The 27,189-nt window shown below is 44.3% G+C and overlaps 1 protein-coding gene across 1 annotated transcript in view; it reads right to left on the bottom strand.

Moving 5' to 3' along the window:
• Nucleotides 1-594: 594 nt before the first annotated feature.
• Nucleotides 595-27,189, bottom strand: part of LOC137890622 (contactin-associated protein-like 4) — a 93,105-nt gene continuing 66,510 nt past the window's right edge. The window contains exons 15-25 of the mRNA XM_068734781.1: nt 25,444-25,606; nt 23,495-23,622; nt 22,755-22,925; nt 19,699-19,917; nt 14,283-14,522; nt 11,165-11,389; nt 9,047-9,180; nt 7,485-7,572; nt 3,686-3,904; nt 2,742-2,813; nt 595-1,434 (exon numbers count right to left, since the gene is read on the bottom strand). Of these exons, the coding sequence (XP_068590882.1) occupies nt 1,238-1,434; nt 2,742-2,813; nt 3,686-3,904; nt 7,485-7,572; nt 9,047-9,180; nt 11,165-11,389; nt 14,283-14,522; nt 19,699-19,917; nt 22,755-22,925; nt 23,495-23,622; nt 25,444-25,606 (1,856 nt within the window). The 3' untranslated portion in view covers nt 595-1,237. The remainder of the gene's footprint in view (nt 1,435-2,741; nt 2,814-3,685; nt 3,905-7,484; nt 7,573-9,046; nt 9,181-11,164; nt 11,390-14,282; nt 14,523-19,698; nt 19,918-22,754; nt 22,926-23,494; nt 23,623-25,443; nt 25,607-27,189) is intronic.

Here is a 27,189-nt window from a genome sequence, read left to right as displayed (position 1 = left end):
ATGTTTTGAAAGCAAATTTCTCGCACTGCAATCAAAATCAAGTCTGTAAGTGAAAATATATAAACTGAGAATAAAGTGTTAGTTTTGCTCATGAAACTATAATTTTTGGTTGCAAAACAAAAACCTTTGCTTTCAAAACGAAAAGCTACGGTTTCAAAACGAAAAGCTACGGTTTCAAAACGAAAAGCTACGGTTTCAAAACCAAAACCAAAACGTAAAGCTACGAGTTGAGTTTGGACGTAGTGGGCGGGGCATACGCTGCTGAATGAGCCAGGAGTTTCTATTGGTGGGTTCGACTTACGTCACATGCACGCAGAAAGTGAAGCTTCATGTCAACAACACCTCATGTCGTTCTTTAAAAAAAGAGACTCTACGACACTAACAACATGAAAACAAAGTGAAGTGCTACCAGAGCAATAGAATGTCAACTTACCTCCATGCCGCTCATCACAGTAACCTCTACAGTGGAAGTAGATGCCGGGATCCAAGTCAAACCCACCAATAGAAACTCCTGGCTCATTCAGCAGCGTATGCCCCGCCCACTACGTCCAAACTCAACTCGTAGCTTTACGTTTTGGTTTTGGTTTTGAAACCGTAGCTTTTCGTTTTGAAAGCAAAGGTTTTGTTTGCGTAATAAAGACACAAATCTACCTTCATACGTGTGTCAGTGGTTTTGTTATTGAAACCTAACTTCCTGTTTAGAGGGAAGTTTATTTTGAAAAGACGCCGAGCGTGTAACGTGTGGAAACTGACCGGGCGTGGGTGTTTGACGAGTCAGGGCTGAGAATGCGTTGCTTCCTTGGGGCCTCATTACAGTTCAAGCAAACATCTGTTCATTATCCTCATAGAACAAACAACTCCAGTCACGAGTTCGGGCACCCTGATTAACTGAAATAAAGTTCTGTTTGAATACTTAAAAAAAAAAAAAAAAAAAAAAATCTGTTTCACAAGAGTATTTGCAACCTTTCCACATGACATAGTGGCATTAGTTTGCCGTAAACTTCACTTCCACATGTACATTTTTGAATATTTAAAAGGATATCAACACTTTATATGTCCAGCACTGTTTGTATCAATATATACAATATGTACAGAAAGAGAAAAAAACTGCGTGTATTGTTCCTTATTTAATTTTTTTTTTTTGCTTTCAGTAATCTGCGGAGCCACATCCTCCAGTGAAAGTCTCCGAGTGGCTCTGAGCGCAGTGTGAAGTCCCGAGGCGCGGCGGTGCCTCCGGTTAGATAAAATACTCCTTTGGGTTTCCGGTGGAGACGTTCTGGGAGTCCGTCTGGTTGTTGAAAGGGAAGTCTTGGCTGTCCTCCTGTTTGACTCCCTTCACTTCCTGGTTTCGATACGTCTCTTTTCTGCGGTAGAGGAATCTGCCGGTTATCGCCAGGCCGGTCACGATCACGAAGATCACCACCGCTATGACGCCTGCAAGGTAGAGGACATTCACTCTGACGTGTTTGTTTCATCGGTCAACCAGCAGACTGCTGCATTTCAGCTCAGGGATCCCCGCAATTTAGCACTAACTCTGGAGGCACGAGGGAAACGCCAAACAAAATCCATAAAAAGCACTTTAATTTTCGTTTAGACTGTGAACTAACAGAACTGTGGCACCAGGTGGACGCCGGGACCCCAAGAAGTCCAGGCCTAAGAAGTCCAGACTTTGCATTCTAACGAGACGCTACATGTACACGCTATTGGTTGAAGTCATTGTGCTAAGCTAGGCTAAACGGTAACAACCTCTCTCCTAATTGTTCAGTCGTAAAAATATCTACACAACACAAACGATTCTTATTATCAGGTGAGGAAAACATATGGATATTATTCACCATTTCTGCTAATAGATCCCTTGTTTTAAGTGACATTTTGAATGCAGGACTACTCCTTGCAATGGGGTATTTACACACTGTGCTATTTCTACTCTTACATTATTTATTACTTCTTTCGCCCCGGCTGACAACCAGACTGAGCCGAGTCCGTCTTGTAACTCAGCGGTGGGCATTTTGATGCGCGCTCGTCTCTCTGAATCCTGGAAAGCCTCGTTGCTTCGCTGACTGGCACGCTGACTTTCTGGGGAATAAATCTATCACGGTGGACTTTGGTCACATAGCTTTGTGAAGCCGCTGTGATTATTTCTGCCCATCTCCGTGTCCCCCCCGGGTCTGTGGGCTCTTTCGCCCCCGCGGTCCGGTTTGTCCCACTAATCTGAACTTCCAACGGCACAGCGAGCAGACGTTCACATATTCAGCCTCCGCTGAACCCTTCTGTTCAGCACATTTCATTATCCGGAGAAAAAAAGTTTCATTTAATTGCAATTTCAAAAATACAGCCGAGAATCAATTTCGCAGCATATTGCTTTGGTTTTGCGTTTGAAGATAACGGTGTGAAAGTTTCTCCATCAGCAAGTCGTGTCAGCGGAGGTTTAATTACTTCAGCTGTCCTTTGTGCGCTGAGACACAGAGTCACAGAGATTTAACACTTTTCAGTGACTTTTGACTCTCTCACTATTTTATATCTACAAGCTCATCAATCGTCGCTTTGAATCTTTCTGTCTGGGCAGAACATTTAGCAAAAAGGTTTTAGCTTTTGATGGAATTTTCTGCCCATCACATCACCTTTGCTGTCTTTCAGAAGAAAACTGCTCATCAATTGAATATGGAGTGAAATCCCTGACTCTGACAGTTAAAAAGAAGTCCAGTACAAAAACGGGAAAAAGGCGAAACAGGTTCCAGTACCTCCAATCAGAGCCGAGTCAGTCCGGATGGCATTGACTAAAGGTTGACCTGAACCCACTGAACCAGACTGGTCTACAGCAGAGAAAGAGAAAGGCAGAGGAAATGAAAGGTAGGAAGGTGGAAGTGAGAACAAAACAAAAAAAAGAAGAGGGAAATAGGACACCGGGAGAGAAAAGAGAGACATTCAGAGACAACATCAGAGCGTCCTCATCCAGAGCCGAGAGGGAGAACAGCAGCGTCTCTCCGAAGGACTCTAATAAAGCAACATGAAGCTGGATGAAAAGGAGACCAGAGGAAAGACACTGGAAACTCCCCACTGTGTTCCAAATTAATTATCTCGTCAAGCACAGTGTCATGATTCTCCTCAACAAGGTGTACATACTTGATGAGCCCATTACACAGTTTGAAACAGCAGCTCCCAACCAAGAATAGATACGCACAGAGACAAAGGGGGGAGTAGAACAGTCACAGATTTGTTTTGTCAGACTTTTAGCTGACCTACTATTACACATTTACCGCAATATGACGTAAAGGAAGTGGTCAGAAATGATCGGCCGATTAGGGAAGAGAGAAGAAGAGTGAGATCTAAAATGAGGAGACAATAACATCCTCTGAATATCCACAATGCACTGCTGTGAACAACTACAGGTGATTCGAGGGAGCATATGGCTTGAGGATTCTTTCCAATCTTGCATTCATTAAGAGGGTGGAGGGGTGGAGGGGTGGGGGGGTATTGGTTCTTTCTTTTTTAATTAACCAATCTCACAGCTATGGCTGGATTAACCTTGGGAGTCCAAGTAAGTATTTAACTTAGGTCATGTACGTATTTAAGCTACGTGACTTAAGTTATGGAACAAACATACTGATTTTAACCCAAAGTACAATCTTTTACTAACTCCAACCATTACGTTTTGTTGCTTAAACCGGACTCCTCCCCTCCCTACCTGACAGGTGGTGCGTGTTCTCTGCCGCGTAGGGATCGGCCGACGCCGAGGAGCCGCAGTTGGACCGGACTAAAGGCCCGGTGACGACGACGGGGCTGGTGTGCGGGTGGAGCAGAGCAGCTTTCAGAGGGCTGATGGAGTTAAAGTGGACCACGGAGAGACAACCGGTAAAACCGAGAGACGCCAACCGGGACAGCTCTGGATCCAAATCATCGGACTCTGGAGACAGAAGAAACAAGCAATGATTAAATCGTAAAACATGATTTAATCATCCTAAAATTGGATATTACGACCTTTTTTAAATGTCAATTCTGCCACTGAGACAATAGAAAACTGCTCTGGAAGAAGGGAAACAGCAGAGGTTGTCAATTATTTCTATAATTTTCTAAAAATCATGAGACAATTTCTTTCAAAGAATAGTTTGTAATAGTTTGAAATGCACTTATTCGCCTAATAGCCGAGCGGTAGATGAGGCGATTGATGCTATTTGTTGAGCTTAGCTTAGCTTAGCTTAGCTTAGCACAAAGACATGAAACAAGATCTGTCCGAATGAAACAAAATGCACAATCAGCACGTCTGAAACTCACTAACATGTTGTATCTCATTTGTTTAATCACGACATAAACGTGTAATAACTACATGTTTGTGGTTTTACGGGTGCTGATTGTGGCTTCATCTGTAGCGTACTCAGAGTGGTATCGATCATGTCGTCCACCTCTCGGCAAGAAATACGTCTGATCTATGTCTTTAATACGGGTTCTTCAATTCACTCATTTCTACATTCATCCTAAAACAAGGAACATTTTGATGAAAACAAGTTTATTTCCTCCCATGTGCAAACTTTGCTCCTATAAATAGAATAAAGAGCATTTTAAACTAAACGCTTCTTTGGGTTGTTGTTTTATTCCAATGTGTTTTTTCAGAGCTCAGGTTAATTAACTGGAACCCTCGAGCGTTAAAGAACGAGATCGGAAATAAGATCGTATTTATTCTACACTAGTGGATGAACCTTTAACCTCTCGTTTAGAGGCTGACACAATCAAGACATACACTGACGGGCTCATTGACTCCGCCTCACATTCCCCTGTTATCAGAGCAGGACAATTGTGGCAGCACATTGACTCTAATGATTAGCGCGCGCGCGCACACACACGCACACACACACACACACACACACACACACACACACACACACACACACACACACACACACACACACACACACACACACACACACACACACACACACACACACAATGCAGTTGACAGCCTGTCAATAGTTCAGCTTCCAGTCTGCATCTATCGCTCCTCGAGACAGATGTGCACTTTCACCTCCGATCTGTTTACTTTATGGACTTAAATCCCCTCATCGTTCACCTCCGCTCCTCCACAGCAGCTGTGAGAGCCGACGTTACCGCAGTAACCGGCTGCATCGGTGTCTGTTCGGATGACGGAGAGGTGACACATCTGTATGTTGATGAGAGCAGCAGGAAACATTACTGCCGCCTGTAAAGCTCCCCTCAGCAGAACCACTCTTCACTCCCCCCCCCCCCCCCCCTCTGTCTGTCTCTCTGTATTCCTTCCGGGTCCATTAGTTAGGCTGATGGATGACGGGGTTGGCAGGAAACGACAGAAAATCCACTTTCCTGCTGCTTTTCTGATCCTGATCTGCCTCTCTGCCTCCTCCGGTTTGACAGAGGGGAGGACCGGTCACACGCCGACATGACGAGGTTAAAACACACCGAGCCGAGGTACAACGTCCTGGAGCTCCACAACAGAGGGAAGAGCTTGGAGATCATGCATGAGCTCCTCCATGAGATAATCATTTCCATGTATTTACATGAAAATGATTGTGTTGATGATGATGTTTCAGAGAAGAAACACCAGGAAGTAACACGTATTCATGCATGCATGTGTGCAATTCAATGAAAATCTTCTGAAAGTCTTCATAAACATAACAATATGAATAAATAAAGCTTATGTTTTTTTGTATTTAGAGTGTCACACAACGCTAACACACTGCTGCATGCTTCCTTTCTAGTAAAACGCCACAAACCAAGCACAGAAATCACGATGGGAACACTTGCAGACGGTCATCGTTTGCTCCGACTCGACGCGTGCCTCTGATGGAAGCTGTTGCTAAAGGAAGCCGGAGTGTTTCCGTTTGAATTGACAGAGCTTGTTGCGTCGTCTGTGTCTTAACAGACAGCTGTGGCTGCAGCCTTTGGCCTCTCGGCCCCCGATGTTATTAACAGCTTATATCTCAGTCCAGTCTCTGATGGAGCCGGTTTAAGGAGAACATGAATAAGTCATGGCGGAGCCAATTAATGTCTAACCCCCCCCCCCCCCCCCCCCCCACCCTGACTCTGTTGCAGGTGCCTGTCCAGGACTACACACACAGTGTGGATGTGGTTTTACTCTCCCACAGGGGGGGGGGGTGTTTCCTTTACAGGCTTGACATCTGTGCAGGTGATTTACAGGAAGGCATGCTCCTGGTTTAACTTGACCCTGCACTGGTTTACTGATGCAGAACATCTCCACACGACACGTTTCTCTCTCTTTTTTATCTCTGCTTATGATGATGATTTATGCAGTGAAAGATCAATTATTTTGAAGTTATCAAACTAATCAATTATGCATCAAGCTCTTCAAGATTTGTTTTGACAGCTAAAATGAAACCTACATAATTAAGAGTAAAATATGCACAACGATGGGGAAGCAAAACAAGCCTTTTATAAAAAAGAGATTTTTTATCTGGGATGGCGTTAATATTTTTCGCTCCATAGATTTACCTGATTTTCACCAATTTACGAAATATGAACACTGAAGAATTACCTGATTTATTTCAATACGAACAATGTTATCATCGTGTTTTATAGCTACACAATATACAGAGAACATGGCTGAAGCACTACATAGAGGACTGAATGAATGATTCTGGACTTCACAGATACTTAACTTGACGCGCCGACACGTCTGCTGTAGCCACTGAATGAGTGTAAGTAGCAGTAATAGATTACAGATTTAGATTACAACAGAAGTAGCTAAACTTGAGTTCCTGCAGCACCTGAGCTGTCCTGCAGTAAGTAGTTCTTACATTTTTAACTCCAACTTCTGAAGATAACTTGCATAATATTCCCATTTGGAGGTATGTTTCTCTAAATAGTCCTAAACTGAGTGTGAGGTAAAGTCACAGGGGTGGTTTGGGTGGTTTGAAGTGGGGTTGGTACTGATACACAGTCAGTGTGTCACCGACAGTAGACTGGAGTTAGAGCTATACTTTTACTGTTGATGGAGTGCAGAAGTCTGCCTTCAGGGCTTTCAGTCAGGCAGTCCTTAGGTTTAGGCAACAGCCCTACTGTGTTAAGTTTAGAAAAAGATCGTGGTTTGGGTTCAAATAAACTCTTTCTGGCAGAAAGCCCTGAAGGCAAACCTCTCCCATGAGCCAACAGAGTCTGGTGGCTTTGAGGAGAAGATATACAAGTTTGACTTTTCAGTTTCAGTTCCCCATCAGAAAGGGTCGTCTGACCGAAAGATAAAGCGGATATTTGGAATAATAGCATACACATAAACTGACATTGATTTTTGAGTTGGACCTTTCTTTTAGGCCAGTACACAGCCAGCACATTGCTTTGCTGTCTGCCTCTCTCGACCGCCATCGACTGTAGGTAATAAACTCTATGGATAAGTGCGTCACTTCAAAACAAACTATCACTTCAAAGCCGTTCAAATAAGTGTAAGTCCTAATGCTCTCCTATTAAAAAGACGTTGTCTCTGCTTTTACTGCCTCCTCACTTACCGTGCACTCTGCCCAACACCAGCGACTTGACGGCGTTGAATTCCCCGTCAGATGTCAGGTTGAAGTCTTCTCTGGGTCTTTGGTCGATCTGAAAGAGAACAATTGTTTCTTGAATCTGGCATTTGAAGATGTCTAACTTTGATGACTCGTGGCAGTAGATAGCTTACATGTAAAGATGAAGCTTCAGCCTGAGGATGGCAGGAAAACGTAAGAGTTCAACCTGTGGGGAGCGTATATAGGTGCTCCACAAACATCAGGATTTATAAATCAGGGACCGATGTCATGTTTATCTGTTGTAAATACTTTCTAAATTGTCACCATATGCCTTTAGAGCATGTTTCCAGATCCATAATGACTTAGTATGATGGAAACTGGCGCCTCATATTTCACTGGAGCCTCACACACCAGGCCGCTGCACCCATGCAGGACGAGGTCACCTTGTTTTTCTATCTCTGGGTGTTTGATATATTATCCACCGAGGCCGCTGGTTAGATGAAGTTAACCTCGTGTATCACGAGAGGCTGTTGTTAACAAGATAAGACATTCAGAAGATCCAGATATGATTCCAATGCTTCATATTTCACGCGGAGCTCTTTTAATGCGTTGTTTGTCCCCGCCGCCCTGCCGCCGTCTCACGTTCGGGACAGTAAAGTGCTGACGGGGGCTTTCTCACATCGATGGATATCACGATACTGTATCATAGGACAAACGGGGACTGCCTCTGTGTGTGCATCTGTGTGTGTGTGTCATTGTATTATGTTGTATGTAATCGGAGCCTCATTTGGCAAACATTGAAAAAGGAGAAGCAGCACGTCGTCAGCAGCGGCTGCGGTGCAACACAACGTGTGTGAACTTCGAGGGCAAGTCGAAAGAAAACCGACGGCTTCTCTTTCAGCGCCGGCGTACTTCGCTTTCATAAGCTGTAAATAAACATTTAACACACACTGTCACGTAGCCGGAAGCTGATAGAGACCGATTCATTGGAATTCTATTGCTAGGCAACAACTTGGGTCCTCGTTTACTTCCTGTCAGCTGATGTCATTCGCGCACGCCGTCGAGCATTTACGTAAGTAAGAGGTAACACTCGTGAAAGGAGCTGCAGTGTTGTTGAGCGATGGCGCATTGCACAGCCTTCCTTCTTTTATACTTTCAGGAAATAGACGGGGTCGCATTTAGATTAAAAAGGCCAACAAAAAGAAACGTCTCTAAGTAATGTTTTTGATAGTATGACTGAATTGACACTGCATAATGTGAAATGAAGACCACTATCAATTAAGGTCGAACTCTGCAGCCTTAAAGAGATTTGAAGTGTCTTTAAGCTCATTGTTTCCTCACATACAGCACAATCGATGCGAGGTTGGCTCTCCTGGCTCTCACTAAACTCCACACAGAACACTGTAGCAGCTGTTTCCTGCAAATTAGCTGAGACAGCCCAAGTTAATGCTCACTGCCCAGCACCAAACAGCAGACAGACACAGTAAGCGAGTAGCTGGTGAAGTAAGTGGGACATGTTGAGCAGCGGGAGAGCGAGTACATTTGGAGAACAGAGGAGGTGGTGTTACCTGCAGGGACACGGAGTCCGTCAGTCTGCTGATGGAGACGGTGTGCAGCTGTCCGTCGGCCAGGCTCTTCACTCTGCTCCTCAACACTTCAGCATCTCTGCTGCCGTCCAGCTTGTATCTCACCTCCAGCATATCTTCACACACAAACGCACATCAAACCACGGGGTTACGCTTTAGACCTCACAAAAAAAGGAAACATCATTTAAAACATAATCATCATCTAAAGTTCAAAAGTTTTTTTTGTTTTTCTGAAAATGGCCTTGTCCTTTAATTTCGGCTAAGAGGGTTAACACCTATTTAATCCATCAAAGATATATCTGAATATTTAAAAGAAGCCGTTTCTCTATTAATTGATATTTCTATAATAAGAGGATATGGTTTAATTACATATCAATACCACAACTAATCTAATTAAATCAAATTAATTGTGTTGTTAAGGATGTAAAATGCAGATTTAACAAAAGATTCATATTTGTATTTCACAGCATGCACTATATTAGTGTAAATAAAGATAACCATACATGAAAGCCTCTCTGATAAAGGCATGTGAGGGAGTAATCGGTTGTTGTCGGAGGACCTGCAGCTACCTGCTGCTGCTCTGATAACACATTAATGGTGGAAAAGATGCCGTAGGTTGTGTTCGGGCTGAGGAGGTGTAATTGCAGTCGAGGGTGAAGAGGAATGAGAACCTCTCAAGGCAAATAAGAGAAAGCTCTCAGGGATTTAATTGGACACTTCAGTTTAAGTGCATTTACCTGACGACTCCGCGGTCAGCATGAAACCTTAATGCCCTGCTGTCCGTCAGCTTTCTCTGAGTCATTAACACCGGGGGAAAAAAAAATAAAATCCATTTGCAGCTAATCTGCCAGCAAAGTGCCAATTTTATTGGACTACGGGATGCTGAAAATGTAATTTTAAATTCAAAGTGCCTTCTACTTATCTTAAAAGCCAAACTCACAACATCATTATTTCACACCAGAAGTTTATAAAACACATCGGCAAGTTTTCTGCCCTTTTTGCGGCACACTGACCCGCCACCCATTACCGGCCCGCCAAACTGTTATTCCCCTCGGCATCATACGGAGCTTTTCTTCCTGTCTTTATTGAAGAGCGTTGTTTTTCAATTTCAGAGCGTGACTTATTGAATTCACGTTGAGATTAAGGCGTTCCCTCAAAGCCCTGTGTGTGTGTGTGTGTGTGTGTGTGTGTGTGTGTGTGTGTGTGTTTACCCAAATGGCCCCTGCTTGGCTTGGATTTGCTCTGCTTCTGCTTAAACTGTATGCCGGTGTGAGATAAATGGATTTTTGACTAACTAATTGTATATTATTGTTATAGTTAAAACAATATATCTGAGTGAAAGCATACAATTTGAGCAGAACTCCAAATGTTTTGAGGGAGAGCGTTACACAATTGAAAAAAGTGAAATAAACAAGTAATGCGCTCAAATTGAAGAGCAAACTCTAGAATAAAGAGAGGAAATTCAGCTCCATAGTCTCAGTGATAAGACCTTCTCCTTCTTCTTCTTCAGCCTGAGACAACGTATAACAGCCAGACCGGCTGGATGGATTAAAAGGCAGTAGAGGCTGACGGGGTGAATCCAGGGAGAGGAAAGATCTGACAGCCCTGATCTGGAGGAGGTTGATGAGGAGGGAGGAGGGAGGAAGGAGTAAAGGAGGAGAGGTCGATATCAGGAGGAAATGACATGAGTGAGAGGAAGAGGGGAGGAAAGGTACGATGCCAACAGAGGAAACTAATTGAAAAAGGTTGAGGGAGGAAGACGAAGAGAGGTGAAGAGATTTGTAATCTCTGAGGTTTGAAAAATGTGGATTAAAAACAAGAGGAGAGAACAAATAAGGAGGAAATGAGACAAAGCAAAGGGGAGTAACTGGAGGTAAGACGATATGTGAGGAACATTTGATGAAGGAGCAAGAAGCTTGTCGGTAAAGAGGAGAAGAAGAAGCTTCATGACAAAACGTCTCATCCTCAAGTTTGAATAATCTCGTTCAAAAAATAATTCAAATAGACGAAACCCGACAAGGAGAACGAAACAAGACCCTCCACCTGGAGCTTAAACATCTGCCACGCAGACAAACTCCTTCAGAATAAAAGCCTCCTCACCGTGCTTGTTGATGAGCAGGGCCAGGGACTCTCTGTAGTAGGAGCTGACGTAGAGCAGCAGAGCCGGACTCTGGCCGGTCCTGAAGCTCAGGGAGACGTTCTCTCCTCTCAGCGTCATGTCGGAGTAGATGGAGGACGGCAGGGCGCTGCTGTTCCGGCTCAACTCGTACGGCTCCTTGAAGGTGTAGCTGACGGACGTCCCCGGCGGGAAGCTGGCCGACACCTCTGGAGAAAGAGGATATCTGATTTGTTGCTATTGTGATTTTTTGAAATACACATTACTGTTGGGACAATTAAACTTCTACAAGATAACAACTTTCACCCCAGATGGGAGTTGAACCCACAATCCCTTTCAAAATGCTATCTTCAGCCACGTCAGCCAATTGTTTTTTCAACAACAAATGTCCAATAAATAATGATAAATATAATGATCATCAGTAGTGAGCAGAACCCAAAGAGATGACTTGAAAAAGATCGCTTTGTCTGATAAACATTCCAAGAAACAGAAAAGCTGAATATATTGTCACGTTTAAGAAGCTTAACCAGCTAATTTATTATTTATCACATTATCAATTATTGGACTATCAAAATGTTTGGATAATAACTTTTCCTTAACTGTCTAAGCGTCTTACTCAGTATTGGAGAGTGTCAAGTGACAGCCTCGTTAACTTTTTAATACCACATTAAACTCTACTGTGGAACCTTCAGTTTCAAGGGCACAGTACTAAACAAACATATATTTAGATTATCTGTACGGAGATACTTGACTTTAATTAACTTCCTAGGGAAGCGTCGGAGCGGCTCTGCATGTCTGATTAGTTAACGAGAGAAATAAAAGCTCTGCAGAGCGTCGGAAAGACAACAGTCGAGACTTTGCTTTCATTTTACAACAGAAAACAGAGACGAGCTTTTAAAGTATCGATCAAAATTTGTGTTTCGCATTTTAATCCGCCCTCGCTCAGCGTTTCAGGAGCAGTGGGCTGCCGTGAAGGATCCAGGGATTGCGCGGACGTGAAGGATTGAACCGGCAACCTCGTGATCAAAGGATAAACCGCTGAGCCAGAGCCGCCAACACGGCTACAGCCGTGACTCACAAAGACATTCAGAACACACGAGTACGCAAGTAGATATCAATATTTGGTGGGAAGAAAGGTCAAAAGAGTCCTTTTGAAAAAGTAGGCTGACCTCACTTATATTATTGAACTCATGGACGACATGAAGGTCAACGTGATGATGCGTTATTACGGAATTAACATCAAACAAAGAACTTAGGTCGACTCCGACACATCAAACAGACTCTATCTGAGGTCACATTTGATGTCACATGGTAGCTTCGTATTTCTGTGACGAGCGCTCAGGGCAGTGAAAACTCCTCTGAACTAATACAGATCCTTCACCTTTAGACAGGAGCAGATGAACTCCCAGACATGGAGGTTGTCACTCCTAGAAACAGGAGTAATAGTGGAGGCGTGGGTTGTGCTTGCGGGACGTCTATGAGAAGTTTCAACATTCTGCAAAACGTATGGAGACTGAAATTCCTCCTCATTACCAAAACTAGAGACTATATGCTGCGATGGGATCACACCAGCCGTGACGGCAAATTGGTCCGCAAGGGTTTTAAAGCGGTGAGGCCAATGGCAACCTTCCTCACTTCCTACCTTCCTACTTCCAGCGCCCTTCCTCGGACCACACTCATCGTCATTATGAACTGAACTATACACCTGTAAAGTTTCGTGACTGCATCCCTCAAAACTGCTTCTATAAATAAAGAGATTATTTAAAAAAGATGTACTTATCACTATATTTTAAATTTATATATATATATATATATATATATATATATATATATATATATATATATATATATACACAATGAATCAAAAAGTATAATACAAGTATAAGACTTTATCACACACCCTGCAGCTCTGTGGAGCTTATCTTATCTTTTCGGGTTTTCTTATCTCATTATTTTAGTCTTACGGCACATTTGCTGTACCGACTGTAACTTCCCAGCAGACACCCACAGATGGATTATTATTTCGAAAAAAAAAAAAAAAAAAAAAAAGTCAGATAAATGCCCCGTCGGACCAAAAGCCAATTTGTCCGACGGCCCGTTATCTCACAAACAAGCGGCCATCGCTTCAGAAATAGACACACTTCCTATAGTCAGAGAGCTTCATGGCCTGCAGCCAGTGGGACCTGCCTCCTAACGTTTCTCACCTTTTCTCCTCCGGTTGATTGGAAGCCTCCGTGCGGCTGTTCAAACCGACGTGTGGTAATCGACTATAGGCTGCACCACTCGGCTGCTCCGTGGAGCTCCGTTCACTCATGTGTGTCCAGGAAGACATGAGGAGCTTGTTGTTTTTAGGGGGTAGAGTCCTCACTGCCGTCGTAATATCACAGCTGCACGGAGCGCTAATTACTCACAATAAGACACCATTCACTCAGTCTTAACGAGACATTCAAGTGGAGAACTGTGTTGATTGCTCTGTCCGTGGTGCTGAATCGGCAGGGTTTTTTTGCCCTTAATAGGCCTCCATTCTGTGTCTGCTGGACGAGCGATTTTACTGTCGTAGACGAATTTCCAATGTCGGAATAAAGATATTGCGTTTTGCCTCAGTTCTCCTGTATCACTCACCCCTCATCAACCCAGACATTTTGTTTTCTAGTGTTAGAGCGAGGGAGAGGTGGACGTTCGTGAGACCACACCAGAGCCCTCTATCGATAATAATAATAATGATTTCAGAGCCATTGGCCTTCAAAGGAATGGTCATTTGTTTTTGGCTGTGGGACATTCTTGGTACTACTGGGGTTTAGGAATAATTGGCCGTCGGTCCGATGACATAACAGCAGGCGAAGCTAGCGACTATCGCTGGTGAAGAAAGTCGAGCATCTGTCAGCCAAAGACACAAGAACAAGGCTAAAAGAAGAACGACTATTGCACTCACATTAATCAGGGCTGTTAGCTTGTTATGGATTTCTTCTGCCTTCAAGTGGCAAAAAACAACAACAACGAATGCTGCTTTAATTACCTACAAAATGATTATGAGCCAACTGGTAGAGGCACTAACTTCACCAGCCACAGGAGAACTCTACTCCTGTGTGTCTGTTTGTGTACCTGTGTGGCAGAAGACTCCAGTGTACGCCGACAGGCTGCAGTCACAGTGGAAGCCGCTGGCTCCCTCCACACAGCGGCCCTGGTTCCGGCAGAGCGATCCGTAGCTGCTGCAGTGACCCGGGCAGCCGGGTCGAACCCCCGGTGTGATCTTCGCCCTCTCCTCCAGGTCCAGGGTGACGCCGTTCAGCTGCAGGGAGCGAATGCAACCCCGAAAGCCCTTCTGCCTGGACGCCGTGCCTCCTGAAAACATGTCAACACGACGTTAGCATTGCAATGCACATTTCAGACATTTAACTAATGAGCCAAAGCCAGAGCTCCCGGACCAAAGAGGTGACAGATCTTCCTGTCGTTCACCAAGGATCTACTGGAACACACCGGTGCACTCCTTGTCCCTGCTCTCATTTCTGTGTGTATTTTTTCCTCCTGTCTTCGACAGCGAATCCGTCGCCTCTGCTTCCCTGAGAAGCTCCAAACCGTCAAGACTCTTCTTATTAAATGACACAAAAGTTGAAACAACAACGAGGCAACAAGCTAGGTGGGAAAAAAAGTGAATCGGGGGGGACGTGAGTTTCGTCAGCTGTCCGTCTGCCTGATGCCATGCTGGCTGCTCACTGCATAACAGGCTGCTTGTCTGTCTAGTAACAGGACATGCAACATGCTCACTGTGTCGTTCAATACTTCAGCTACAAAAGACTGAGCATCCTCCCAGATGTGTAACACGGTCAGCTATTGTGACGACCTCCCATTTCTGCGCAGATTGAGACTCTCCTTGTGTTCGGAGCACAGACTCGGCAGCTCTTTGCTCTCTTGAGTTTTTGAAGCTGACGACTTCCTGTTGTTCAGCGGCAGCAGCAGCTTTTCACACCAATAAATCACCGAGCTCCGTTAGCCTTCTCTCCTCCGGGCCGCCTCCCTCTGCTCGGATTTGACTCGTATGAATTATTGAACAAAAAAAACCCAACACAGGATATGAAACTGGCCTCAACATTTCCTCTGACAACACACAATGGAGAGTCGGTTTTTTTTTTTTATTATCCTTATTTAGCCTCCTGAAAATCATTGTTCAACATTTACTATTAAGATTCAGGACTAGAACTAGAAACTGTCCTTCTATGAATTGGAAATATTAAAATATTCATTCACGGCACACTGGCTGCTCTCACATGCACTCTCTAATAACATGACCTTACTTGATAGTGCTTCCACTTATGGAAATGCGTTTTGTATGTTAATCAGCGTCATAATAAAAGTGTTACTGAAGTTATTACACCGAGTTGTCTGCGCAACAACTCAGAACACCTTTTAAATGGCAGCCATCAGACACAGTCACCCAAAAGTCACCACACTTTAAAACCACACAAATAACTGTGTCCAGTGATGCACGTCGGAGAACACAAGAGCTCTTCATCTTCTGCTTTTCAAAAAACAAGCAACTTCACACAGGCATCTTCTCAAGGTTTGAAGACGCTGATTCAGAGAGTCAATACCTCTGAATAAAGTGTCTTTGTTTCTACTACATTACACCACCGTCTGTGTTTACTGCCACTATAAATTCCCACTTCAAAGTGTCCTTTAAATGACATCCTTGAAGTTCCTCGACGTAGAAAAAGAGAAGTCTCATGGATGCTTTAACGACACTGTAGGTTTATGTTGTGGCTCTCAGCTTTGATGCCTTTCTACGTTGTTTACTGGATGCTATCCATCAGGTTGTTGAGACAGATGGCTCCAAACACTACAATACATTACCGATGAGAAGAAGAGCGAAGAAAATTGGAGTTGTAGCAAATTCAGAACGCAAATTAGATCAAAATCTTTGTCAAATTCATCCAAAATCGAGCAAGAATCCAAGGTGAACACGTCAACTTGTGTTGTGGGGTTTCTACAAAAATGAAAGTTTTAGCTTCAGCTCGAAACTAGCAGCAAATACAAGATCACTTTAAGTCAGGTGGTCGGACGTTCTCTACGGGACTCACAGTCGACTTCTCTCCTCAGATTTCTGAGGACACAGGCTTGTACCTTTTTCGGAGGTATTAGATATCTAGATACGTGGTGCGTTTTCCTGGTGATTCAACCGGAAAGAGTTCGCAGCTCTGTAGTAAGAACAGAAGAAACCGTTTGCGTTTCCGGAAAGGTTAAGATGGCATAGCGTGTGTAAAAGTTGCGATCCAGCAGGAGCCAGAGACAGATCCCTGAGGACCACCGCCTCTGATCAAAGCAACGAGGAGAGGAAAGGTTATTAGAGAGCACACTCAGCGGGAAACGTTGGAGGCTATCAGAGCGGTGGGGATGTTAACCACACATCCTGCTGTTTCTGCAGCTTACAACATGGATTACACGCTCTGCACATCAAATGGAGACAACTGCTTACAGGAAACACTTAAAAGAGTGCAAAAAAAAAAAGCGTGCAGATCAAAGATGACATCAAAGCATCCACACAGATAAAGTTATCAGTAAGACCTTCAAGACTTCATGTCAAACGGCTCAACGGCTAGCGTCTCCACATGAGTTCTGCACACTTTGTACTGAAGCCCGTGAGAACACATGTGGAGTGGAGAACAATTAGCGTCAAAGTCTCCATCGAAGGTGCATGCCCTCGACGTCACGCATTGGAAAAGCAAAACGTGGACGGACTGAATCCAAAAAGTCCAGGAGCCGTTTGAGAGACTCCACCGCACGTCACGACAGAGCAGCCGCAGCTCCGAGGAGAGAATTAAAAGTCTCGACGCATGAAGTCGTGAAATTATTCTGCAGGTAAAAGACGTGAAACGATCCGAAAAGTGAAGCGATCAGACAAATAACCAAAGACTGCTTGCTGATGCTGCACACAGGACAAGAACATATCTGTGTATCAAGCAGTTGAAACAAGCTATCTACTCTACTACTATTTTTTGAACCACAGACCGATTTCATATTGATAATATCGTTGTGAACCAGTGGTTATTGCCGAGCGTAATTATTCTCCACGCCCCATCTGTTCGCACACCGCAAGATAAAGTTAGACTGAGGCACTCCCAAGGTCTGCATGCGTGTTGACAATGATTCAGACACGATGCGACTTCATCCGTCCTCACAATATACAAACAAGCCTCGATACGAGTGAGAGCATAACAGAAAATCTGACCTGAACGCTAAAAAATGCCACTGAACTGTGTTTTGTGCCACCGCAAAGACGACTAGAGGAAGAAAAGAAGAACTCCAGTCAACACAGATGAGCTGCTTACATCACGCACAGTACTACAGGAGGATCTGACGTCAACGCTGCTGCGTTTCGAGGGAAATCTAAGGAATCCTCAAACTCCTCGTGCGTCAGGGAGGAGTAAACAGACGGACGGCGATGCGGCACAAATATACAAAAGGCTTAACTGCCCAAACAAGGCAGAAATAATTGCTTGTAAACCTTCACAAAGGGAGTTATTTCTGCACGCATCGCTCAAGCTCGCTCAAAATCGCCGCGTATGGGTTTTTAGCACGTACAATGCAAGCAGCAATAAAGGAATGGGAAAAATGAACAATGGTGTGGATTATAAAATACAAGCCAGGCAATAACACGGCGTATTAATCAAAACAATGGGAACGCGTGGCAGGATTATGGCTCATAAATACAGTGTGTACATTGAGATACGGCTTATGCATTTATATAAACCAACACAGCGGCTTATAATTCAAACAATGGAGCAGTTTGCTTTACAAATCAAGACTCGTAAATACGACGCCGTGCGGTAAGAGGGTTCATGAATTAAAGCAAGCCAATGCTGAGGCATGTGGATCCAAATAACTCAACACTCGTGCGTAGCAACGGCGCGTAGCAACGGCGCGTAGCAACGGCGCGGAGCAACGGCGCGGAGCCAAGCGGTCGCTGTTGCTTGATGCTCTGCGGTGCTTTGAGAGAAACGCTGACGTCAGCACGCTAACATGCTCACAACGCCGACGTGTTGCTGTTATGAAGCTAACGTTCAGCATGGTCACCGTCTTGAGTTTTAGTGTGTCGACGTTTCACACTTTAAACATCTTCGGGTTCAGGCCGATGTTCTCCTAGATTTCCCCGCTGCCTTCATCCAATCTCATCACTGTTTGTTGGTTTGTTTCCCCACACAGTGTGTGTGTTTACTGATATGAACTCACATACATCATATTTGCAGAATGAAAAGAGCTGATAATAAATGTGTTTTCATCATCATGGAGTTGAGATAAGCCGGGCTGCGGTACTGATGGAGTTTGAGTTAGAGCTTCTCAGCTCATTGATTAATTACATGACTGAAGAATCACTTCCAGGTTCAGCTTCATTTACAGGTTATTTAAAGACCCTCAATGCACACACAGTACTATATATATATATATATATATATATATATATATATATATATATATATATATATATATATATATATGTATATATATTACTGCTCCCTGATGCATGCTTTGTTTATCAAACATGATTATTATTCGTGGTCAGAAACCATCGACTCAGCACTTTCATATCCAATAGTGCTGAGCAGCGTACGACATTTAGTCGATTTAGTTTAGCACTTTGAAACGTCATATTTCTATTCCTTTAAAAGAGTAAGTACTGCAGGTCAGACCTGGTGACCTTACTGTCTTTGGATCCCAGTCCACACTGTACTGACTGTGGATGAAGAGGTAGCGGAGGCGCAGACTCAGCACCTTTCTACATCCAACGCTGCCGATCAAACGACAGCATTCAGCTGATAACAGATCAGCCGAAGAAGAGGGACTACTTTTGGCGTTTTCTTTTGAGGCTCAACGCCGCGTGCGAACCGATGCCGAGTCCTAGACGTTAGCTTCCTGATAGGTGAGGGAGGATGAATGTGTCAGATTGCATTCTTCCATATTTAGCACCGCTTGGTGGCACTTAGTCCATAACGGTTTAGCTGGTTTGAAACAGCTGTGGTATTCAAAGGAGTTGGACCTTTTCTCCAGCAGCAGCACCTGCACAAGTAATTAAGTACAAATCCTCGTTGTCTATATCTTTGCCTGCAATTACGCCGTAATGCAAAACTCATAATGAAAACGGTGACAGTCAGAGCTCTATTAGAGCTGACACAGTCTGCTAATTGGTATTCAAATTAACATGACTTCATTGCTATGCACAGAACGCTGCTGCCTGCTGGCGCATCAATCACAAACACACAAAACAACGTTTGCAGAAGGAAAGAAGAAAAATCTGTCACAATTGGACACAGAAAAATCACATAATAAACTGGAGAAAAGAGAAGATAGTGTGAGAAGATATCCTGTAGTGTGTATTTACATCAAAGAAGTGACTGAGTGTGTGTGTGGGGGGGGGGGGGAGAGGTATTGAGAAAATACACATTATGCTTAAAAACAAGGAAAGAGGCATCAAGGTCAGCAGTGCTGCTACTAATGAGGGAGCTGTTCTCGCTGCTCCCACCCTCACCTATGAACAGCTGGCTGTTGAGCTGCAGGTGGAGGTGTCCGTCAGCCGGAGCCTCCTGCGCGGCGACAGGAAGCGCATCCAATCGAAGCGACGCCTCCTTGACGTTCCGCTCGGCTCGGACTCGATGCCACCGGTTGTCGTTCAGGGGGACGCTCGACTCCACGCGGACCTCCAGCGGCCCGTTACCAACGTCGAAGGAGAAAACCACCTGAGTGGAGGCTGGGGGGGAGCGGGGGGGGGGGGGGGAGTACAAAGGAGACGGGTGAGACAGGGAGGGGGAGTCTGAGGTAAAAGTGTGATTTATAGACGAAGGGGAGAACAAATAGAAAAAGAGTGTTATGGTGTGAGTCAGGTTTAAATGGGTAGATCATCCGGCCAGTAGACTATTTCATGTTTTAGCATAATTAACAAATGAAACAACACATTGAGATAAATGTTTCTTTTCAGAGGAAATGTTTAAAGTCATCTCCCAGCTGGGGATTCAGACTGATATATCAGTGGCTTCATATAGACCTTTTCATTATTCTGGTCTTGTGGAAGTTCTTCAACTTTATTATCACGCTGAAGGAAATTTGATTTGCAGACCAGCTTCAAACTTGCACGTTACAGAAATATACTGACGGCAATATCAAATTACATCTGTACAACGTTTTGCACGTGTTGAAATGAGAAGAACTTTATTAAAAATGCTGCCTCACTCTGCCTTAGCAACATTCTACTTTTAGGTATTAACTGATACAACTTCCCACCTTCTCTCTTGAAATAAACTTTATTTATTTATTTAGCTAATAGTAATTTGCAGCTGAGGAATTTAAGGTTTAAAGTTTAACACCAATTACCTTGTTAACACAGAACAAACTACAGCTCCCATAGTGCGGGTACTTACGTCAACGTAATTTGGTTTTCATACATATCCCATAAAATTCACTGATGCTATCTTCTAAAGTCAGCTTTTCCAACGCTCTAGTTTAACCTCTGCTGTCTGAACACTTCGACTCCCCCGTGGACTCGCTTCTTTTGACGAGCCGTGACATTACAAATACATATAAGGGTTTGTGCAAAACGGTGTTCCGTAAAAAGGCAGCTAAAAAAACCCATTATATTAAAGTAAACGACAATATCAGCTCGTCTGTCAAAACTTCGCCGTCCTTATTTAGACCTGTGAGGCGAGCCACACAACATGGTGCTCAGAAATACTCAGAAATACTGCTTTATAGAAATAGTGCTTTATTTTTGGGGATTTTGAATGAGGTTTTCTCACTTCTGGAACAAACTGTTTCCCTTCCGCTCTCTCTCTCTCTCTGTCTCTCTCTCTCTCTCTCTCTGTCTGTCTCTCTCTCTCTCTCTCTCTCTGTCTCTCTCTCTCTCTCTGTCTGTCTCTCTCTCTCTCTCTCTCGTTGCTCCCTTTCAAGCGGTCTGCTCGGATCAAAAAAAGTTCCTGTCATGTTCGTTCCAACCAAAAAAGGGAGTTGATTTAGGAGACTAGAGGCGTCTCGTCCTTTGTGTTTGTTGGAAGGAGACGACGCATTACTCCGAGAGCACGAGAACAAGAGGAAACAATATCCAGCGAGTTCATTTAGAAAGGGTTCTCTGAGGAAGCAGACAGCAGAGCGGCAGTATTCAGAGCAGAGAACAACCACACTGACAATGATTTCCCCCGAGGACAGGGGCCTGTTGGTGCAGCAGTGTCATCGCATTAGATTCTGCGCGTGTCCCTTCAAATCCCATTTTTATGAAAATGCAAAATGCAGCACAATATAAAACTGCAAACTAAACCAAACTAAACTGGTGGACTGGGATGATTCAAAAGGGCAGCTGTGACTCTCATCACTGCTTCAAGGCATCTATACAAGATCCTCTAAACACCAGACGCCATGTCTGCCCATAAACACATATTTCATATCTAGCTGCATAACCATGAACATAAAGAAAGCCCTTGTGGCTATTTCCGCCACATTTTAAATGACAACACACCGATGAGGGCTATAAAAGGTGTCACACCTACCCACCGCAATGTTGTGGTGCCCATAAAGTAAAAAAAAAAAAAAACCACCCTGTTGGTTATTGCTGTTGTATTCTAAAGGATATTCACTTTGGGTAAAAGCTAGAAAGCTATGCATGAAAGAGAACGAGAGCTGAAACCGACAACGATTACCGCCTCACAGTTTTATGCCTCCGCCAACAAGTCAAAGTGCAGTTTCCATCCGTGTGGACTCTTAAATTATGGCTCAAGTGACCTTTGACCACCAAATCCTAATGAGTTCATCCTTATATGTCTCCTTTATTATGCCACTTAAGACTGTTGTGGAGTTTTTGTATTTCGGTCAGAGCCAGGCTCTGTTGTTTCCCTCAGCTATCAAGTCTTTATGCTAAGCTCGTGTAGCAAGCAGTGAAAATGTCCCCGCTGGGCCACCGTATAAAGGGCCAGTGGCTCAGGTGGAAGAAGGTGATGTCCCTGCACCGCATCAGAGTGAAACAGCATCTGAATCAACGGACAGATGACGGCGTTCTTTGCTACCAGCTCTGTCAACTCAGATCACAGCACGCAAACAAAGTCCGGATGAAGCAGATATATACGTTTTTGAGTTCATAAATAACAGTTAATTCTTAAAATCAACTTGAATAGTCTGTTTACAGCCCTGGTGCACAAAGCCAGCTTCATAGAACAGGTTTTTTTCCCAGTTTGGTGTGGAAGAACTACACTGGTCTGCACAGAGCACGGGCCTCGACCCGATCCAACACCTTTGGGTTGAACACTGGCTGACTTCAATACCGCTCTTGTGGCTGAATGGGGTCAAATCCCTGCAGCCATGATACCAAATATTTGTGAAAAGGCTTCTCAGCTTCCCTGAGCAGAAGTGAAATTCAGGTCAGGAAGGTCAAGACAGCTGAGTTCAGCCTTAAATAAACAATGTTTTCCCTCCAGGACAGTTTGCTATGGATTAAGTCTGTAACCTCAGGGTTTTACACGGATCCAGATTAGACTCTGACTTCCAGGTTTCACCGACACATCACTCTAATCCGGATTAAATCTTCGCCCTCCAGCTTCTACTCACAGCTCAGTTCGATCCGGATGAAGTCTTTGATGCCCAGGTTTTCCAGGAAGACGCCGGAGGGGGCCGTGGTTTTAAACAGGAAGGAGACGTCTGCGCTCAGCTCTCCGTGGAAGGTGGGGAAGTGGAGGTACGACGTCTCCTTGTCGAAAAACGCAGCGTTCCAGAAGTTCTCTGAGAAAGGCGATGAAAGCCCACCGTCAACGTCTTTGAATGGAAATCACGCAGCAAACAAATGAGGCATCACGTTCACTTAATGAGCTTACACAAGGGTATGATTTCTGTTACGTGGTTTGTTTGATGTATCGTGTCACATATTTATTTATCTATCTGCCCGGGTAGAAATAGAACGGCTGTAATTACTAATAATTAGTAAAACAGCGTGCTTTGTTCTACCTGGTAATGCATTTAATGAGAAGCGAGCGTGTGAAACCTGAAAAAGAAACATTCATTAGCAACAGTTCTGCTAATGATAATTAGCTTCTAGATGTTGTGGTGCTCTTACCCAGGAGGATTCACATTAAACACCTAATATTGTATTTCCATACCAACAACAGGCCTGAGAGGAATCAGTCTCTCAGAAATAATGAGTAATTATTGACTGATGGATTTCAAAACACTGGCTGAATGTAGATTTAAGTCCTTCCACCAGTTCAACTAAACAGGAAACAGTATTTTCCAGAATAGAAAGATTTCTGTCATCTCTCCGTCATGTGTAACCAGGCAACCGGAGCCGGACTTACTGTCTCCATAACAACTGAGCGGTCCCACTCTGTAGGCGGCCTCTGACTCCGGCCTCTGGATGTCACCCAGCACCAGAGACCTGACGGGGAGGCTCTCCTCATGGGTGAGCAGGCCCGAGTCTTCAGTCCTGGGGGAGGATGAGGAGCAGGAGGACGAGGAGAGGGAGAGCAGAGATGAAGAACAAAAAGGAGAAAGAGGTGACGGAGGGAGTGACAGACAAAGGAGAAGAAGGATGAAAGAATTGGGATTTGGAGAAGAGGATGAGAAAGAAGGGAGGAAAAGGTTGAGGAGATGATGAAGAAGAAGAAAGATAGAAAAAAGCAAAGCGGAGAGGAGTGCCGAAGAAGAAGAAGAGATGAAAAGTGGAGGAGGAAGAGGAGAGGGGAAGAGATGAAGTGACAAGACAAAGGGGAAGAAATAAAGAGTGAGGAGGTGGAGGAAGAGAAAGGGGAGAGAAAATGAAGATGAAGGAATAGGAAGTGATGGTCGGATGGAAGAGGAAGAAAGAATTAAGAATTGGGGAAGAAAAAAGAACCAGAAAGAAGAGAGGAGATGGGGGAAGAGAGGAAGAAGAAGAGGAAGTAGAGGAAGAAGATGAGGAGAAAAATGAGGGGCAAGAGATAGAGATTAAAAGTGGAGAAGGAAGAAGAGAAGGGATAAGGGGAGGAGATGAAAGATGGAGACAGAGGGAAAGCAATCAAGAGTGAAGAGGAGGAGGGGGAGGAAATGAAGACGAAGGACAAGATAGAGGAGGTGATGAAGGGATGGAAGATGAAGGAGTAGGAGAAGCGAAACAGGGAAACAGGTGAAGAAGAAATGGGAATTGGGCAAGAAAAGAGAATGAGAAAGAAGAGATTACAACGAGGAAGGGGAAAAAAAGGAAGAAGAAAAGGAAGTAGAAGAAGTAGAAGGAGGAAACGGAGGGGAAGCGGTAAAGATGCAAATGGGAGAGAAGTGCAAGAGGAAGAGATGAAAAGGGGAGAAGGAAGAAGGGAAGGGAAGAGGGGAGGAGATGAAGGCACAACACAGAGGGGAAGCAATACAAAGTGAGGAGGAGGAGAAGACAGAGAGATGAAGAAAAAGAAAAGGAACCAAGAAAAGAAATAGAAGCAGAAGAAGGAACAGAGGGAGATGATTAAGTATTAGTATAGATAACTTAAGAAAGTTAGGTTAGGCCTGTCTGGTAGAAAACTATTGAGCTAAACCACAACAGGGCTTCAATAAGCCGACACAACCGGCACCGCGTGAGTCAACGATCCAGGAAGACATTTAAATGGTGAGCCGGATCGTATCGTTTCCATCCTGACACTCAACACTCCATCCACGCCAATTTCTGTGAGTGCTATTTTCCAAAGCAGCGCTCCAGACAGACAGCTGAGTGAGCAGCTCCCGTCCCTTCACACCCATGTTCAGCTCCGTGGGCCTCTGATAATCTACATGTCCGTCTCCATGTCAGGCGAGACATTTCTCCGGGACTGGAAGCGAGAGGTGTGTCTTCACTCCGAGGGTTTTCTGACGAATGCTTCGTGAAAAAAAAAAAAAAAACGTGTCAGCATCGAACAGTTTGACAGTTTGAAACCGAGAGGTAGATTTAAGGAATGAGCCGATCGTATCAACACCCGTCATGATCCCGCAGAGTGAAGAGTCAAACCTCTACTTTGCGGGCCGAGTTTCTGAGTATTTGTTAGGCGAAAGACGTCCTGTTTTGTCGAATATATCGTCACCGGAGGGACTGCAGCCTGTCCTACGAGGATGCACAGTATTTAAAACAATGTAGTCCAATCTAACAACACCTATGGTCACAAAGAATGCCAGAGATACATCATCATCTTTAGGACAAAGAGGGCTAAAGGAGTTGTTTCACTCAATCAAACAAGAATGACTCATCTTTGCTTATACAGTAATAATAACTATATATATATATATATATATATATTAAGTTCAGTACCACTCCATGCGGTCGGCGTCACAGTTGCAGTAGTGCTGTGGGTCCACACAGTCGCCCTGCAGGCCGCAGACACACTGCTGGCTGCCCGGCTGAGCTCCGCCCCAATAAGTCTGGACACGACCGGGACCGGGACCACCGAGCCACCAGCTGAACGGAGAGCCCTCTGAAACACACACACACACACACACACACACACACACACACACACACACACACACACACACACACACACACACACACACCTTTAACTTCTCCGAACATGTGAAACTTTGTGAAACCATCACTCAGGAAACAGCAAAGAGATGCAGCCTGTTGCAGGACACAAGAGTTAGAGTAACAGCGCAGTGAGGACAGAGCTGAGCGCTGTACGGGATCTCTCAGCCTCCCAAGACTGAAGCCGGGGGAAGTCCTGCCGGCTCCTGCCCCTTACGCTGAATATATTGTTTTTGGATGGAGGGCGATGATACTATATGGTGGGAAAAAAAAAAAAAAGTATTTCGCATCTCTAGGGCGCGTAGGTGGAGAGGAGAAAGAGAGAAGGTGATTGGAAAGGTCTCTGCTGAGTCTGCAATTTTCCCAGAGAGCAGCAGGGGGGGTTCTAATGGAACTTCTATCTCTTTACTTATTCTGCTTTTTCCACCACTTTCATCCATCATTTTGTTATCCGCCCCCCCAAAAAGTTGCTTAACCACTCAAATTTCTCTCTTATGTAGTCTTGGTAGTTCCACAGTAGAGAGAAACTTTGAGGATGTGTGACTTAAAACCTGTACTTGGACTTCCTGGATCCACCATCAGTGAATTGCCAGACCTTCCGTTCTAGTTGCAGATCCAGAGGTAAGACCAGAACCAGAACCAGAGAGTCATTCATTCCTACGACAATAGCCTCAACTTAACAAGCTGTGGAAACAAGAACAACTGGAACTGAAGTAGGATGAAATTCAAAATACAAAGCTTTAGATTTGTTTAGATGTCGCAGGTGCACAATGAGGACAAACTGGACTTTCCGCGCTCAGTAAAAACAACCAGTACTTGCAACATAATTCAATCATTTGAGCGCGTTCGATAAGGTCCTACATTAAAGACGACAGCGAGGGGGTTAAAGAACCTTTCAGGGCCTCATAAATGAACAAAACCCTGAATCTATCACCCAACCTCAGCATACCGCTGAAAATGATGAGTGTTATTACCTCCCTCTGATAGACATCAAGACATTTCCATTAAAAAAAAAAATCACAAATGTCAACATCATGGTGGGGCTACGGAACAAGCTGAAGGACCACCAACGTCAGTAGCAGTCATTGTGTAGGCGTCATGAGTGTCTGTACTGAAGCAATGTCACTCAGAGATCCGTCTGGGTCAAGGTGGCGAACGACAAACACGTGTCCCTGACGTATCTAGCAGCGCTTCTTTACACTTCATGATGTGTTTTCTTGTATTGTGGACTTGGCAGGAAAGTGTCAGCTGTTGCGTCACAAAGAAGAATTCAATGGAACTTGGTGATGGAAGTGATTCACCCTCTCTTTCTAACGCTCGCCACCTCTGGGTCAATACGAGAGCGAGGAAAAACACATGGTTTAACAAAGGAAACACTGATGTGACTCAATACTCATTCCTCAAAAAAAGGAGGAGGTATTAAAGAAATCCTGAAAAAATCCATTTGTCTGACTCATTAGTGAAAGAGAAGAGAATCCCTGAAACCACATCAAGTTTGCAGCAAAGAGCGTAATGATTTTGTTCTGGTGGAGA

Source organism: Cebidichthys violaceus, unplaced genomic scaffold (assembly GCF_023349555.1).
Source record: "Cebidichthys violaceus isolate CVI_PGR_0920_01 unplaced genomic scaffold, fCebVio1.0.p SCAF_67, whole genome shotgun sequence".
Taxonomy (NCBI): Eukaryota; Metazoa; Chordata; class Actinopteri; order Perciformes; family Stichaeidae; genus Cebidichthys; species Cebidichthys violaceus.
Note: the sequence above shows the minus strand (reverse complement) of the source record. Positions and strands in the feature narration are given on the sequence as shown.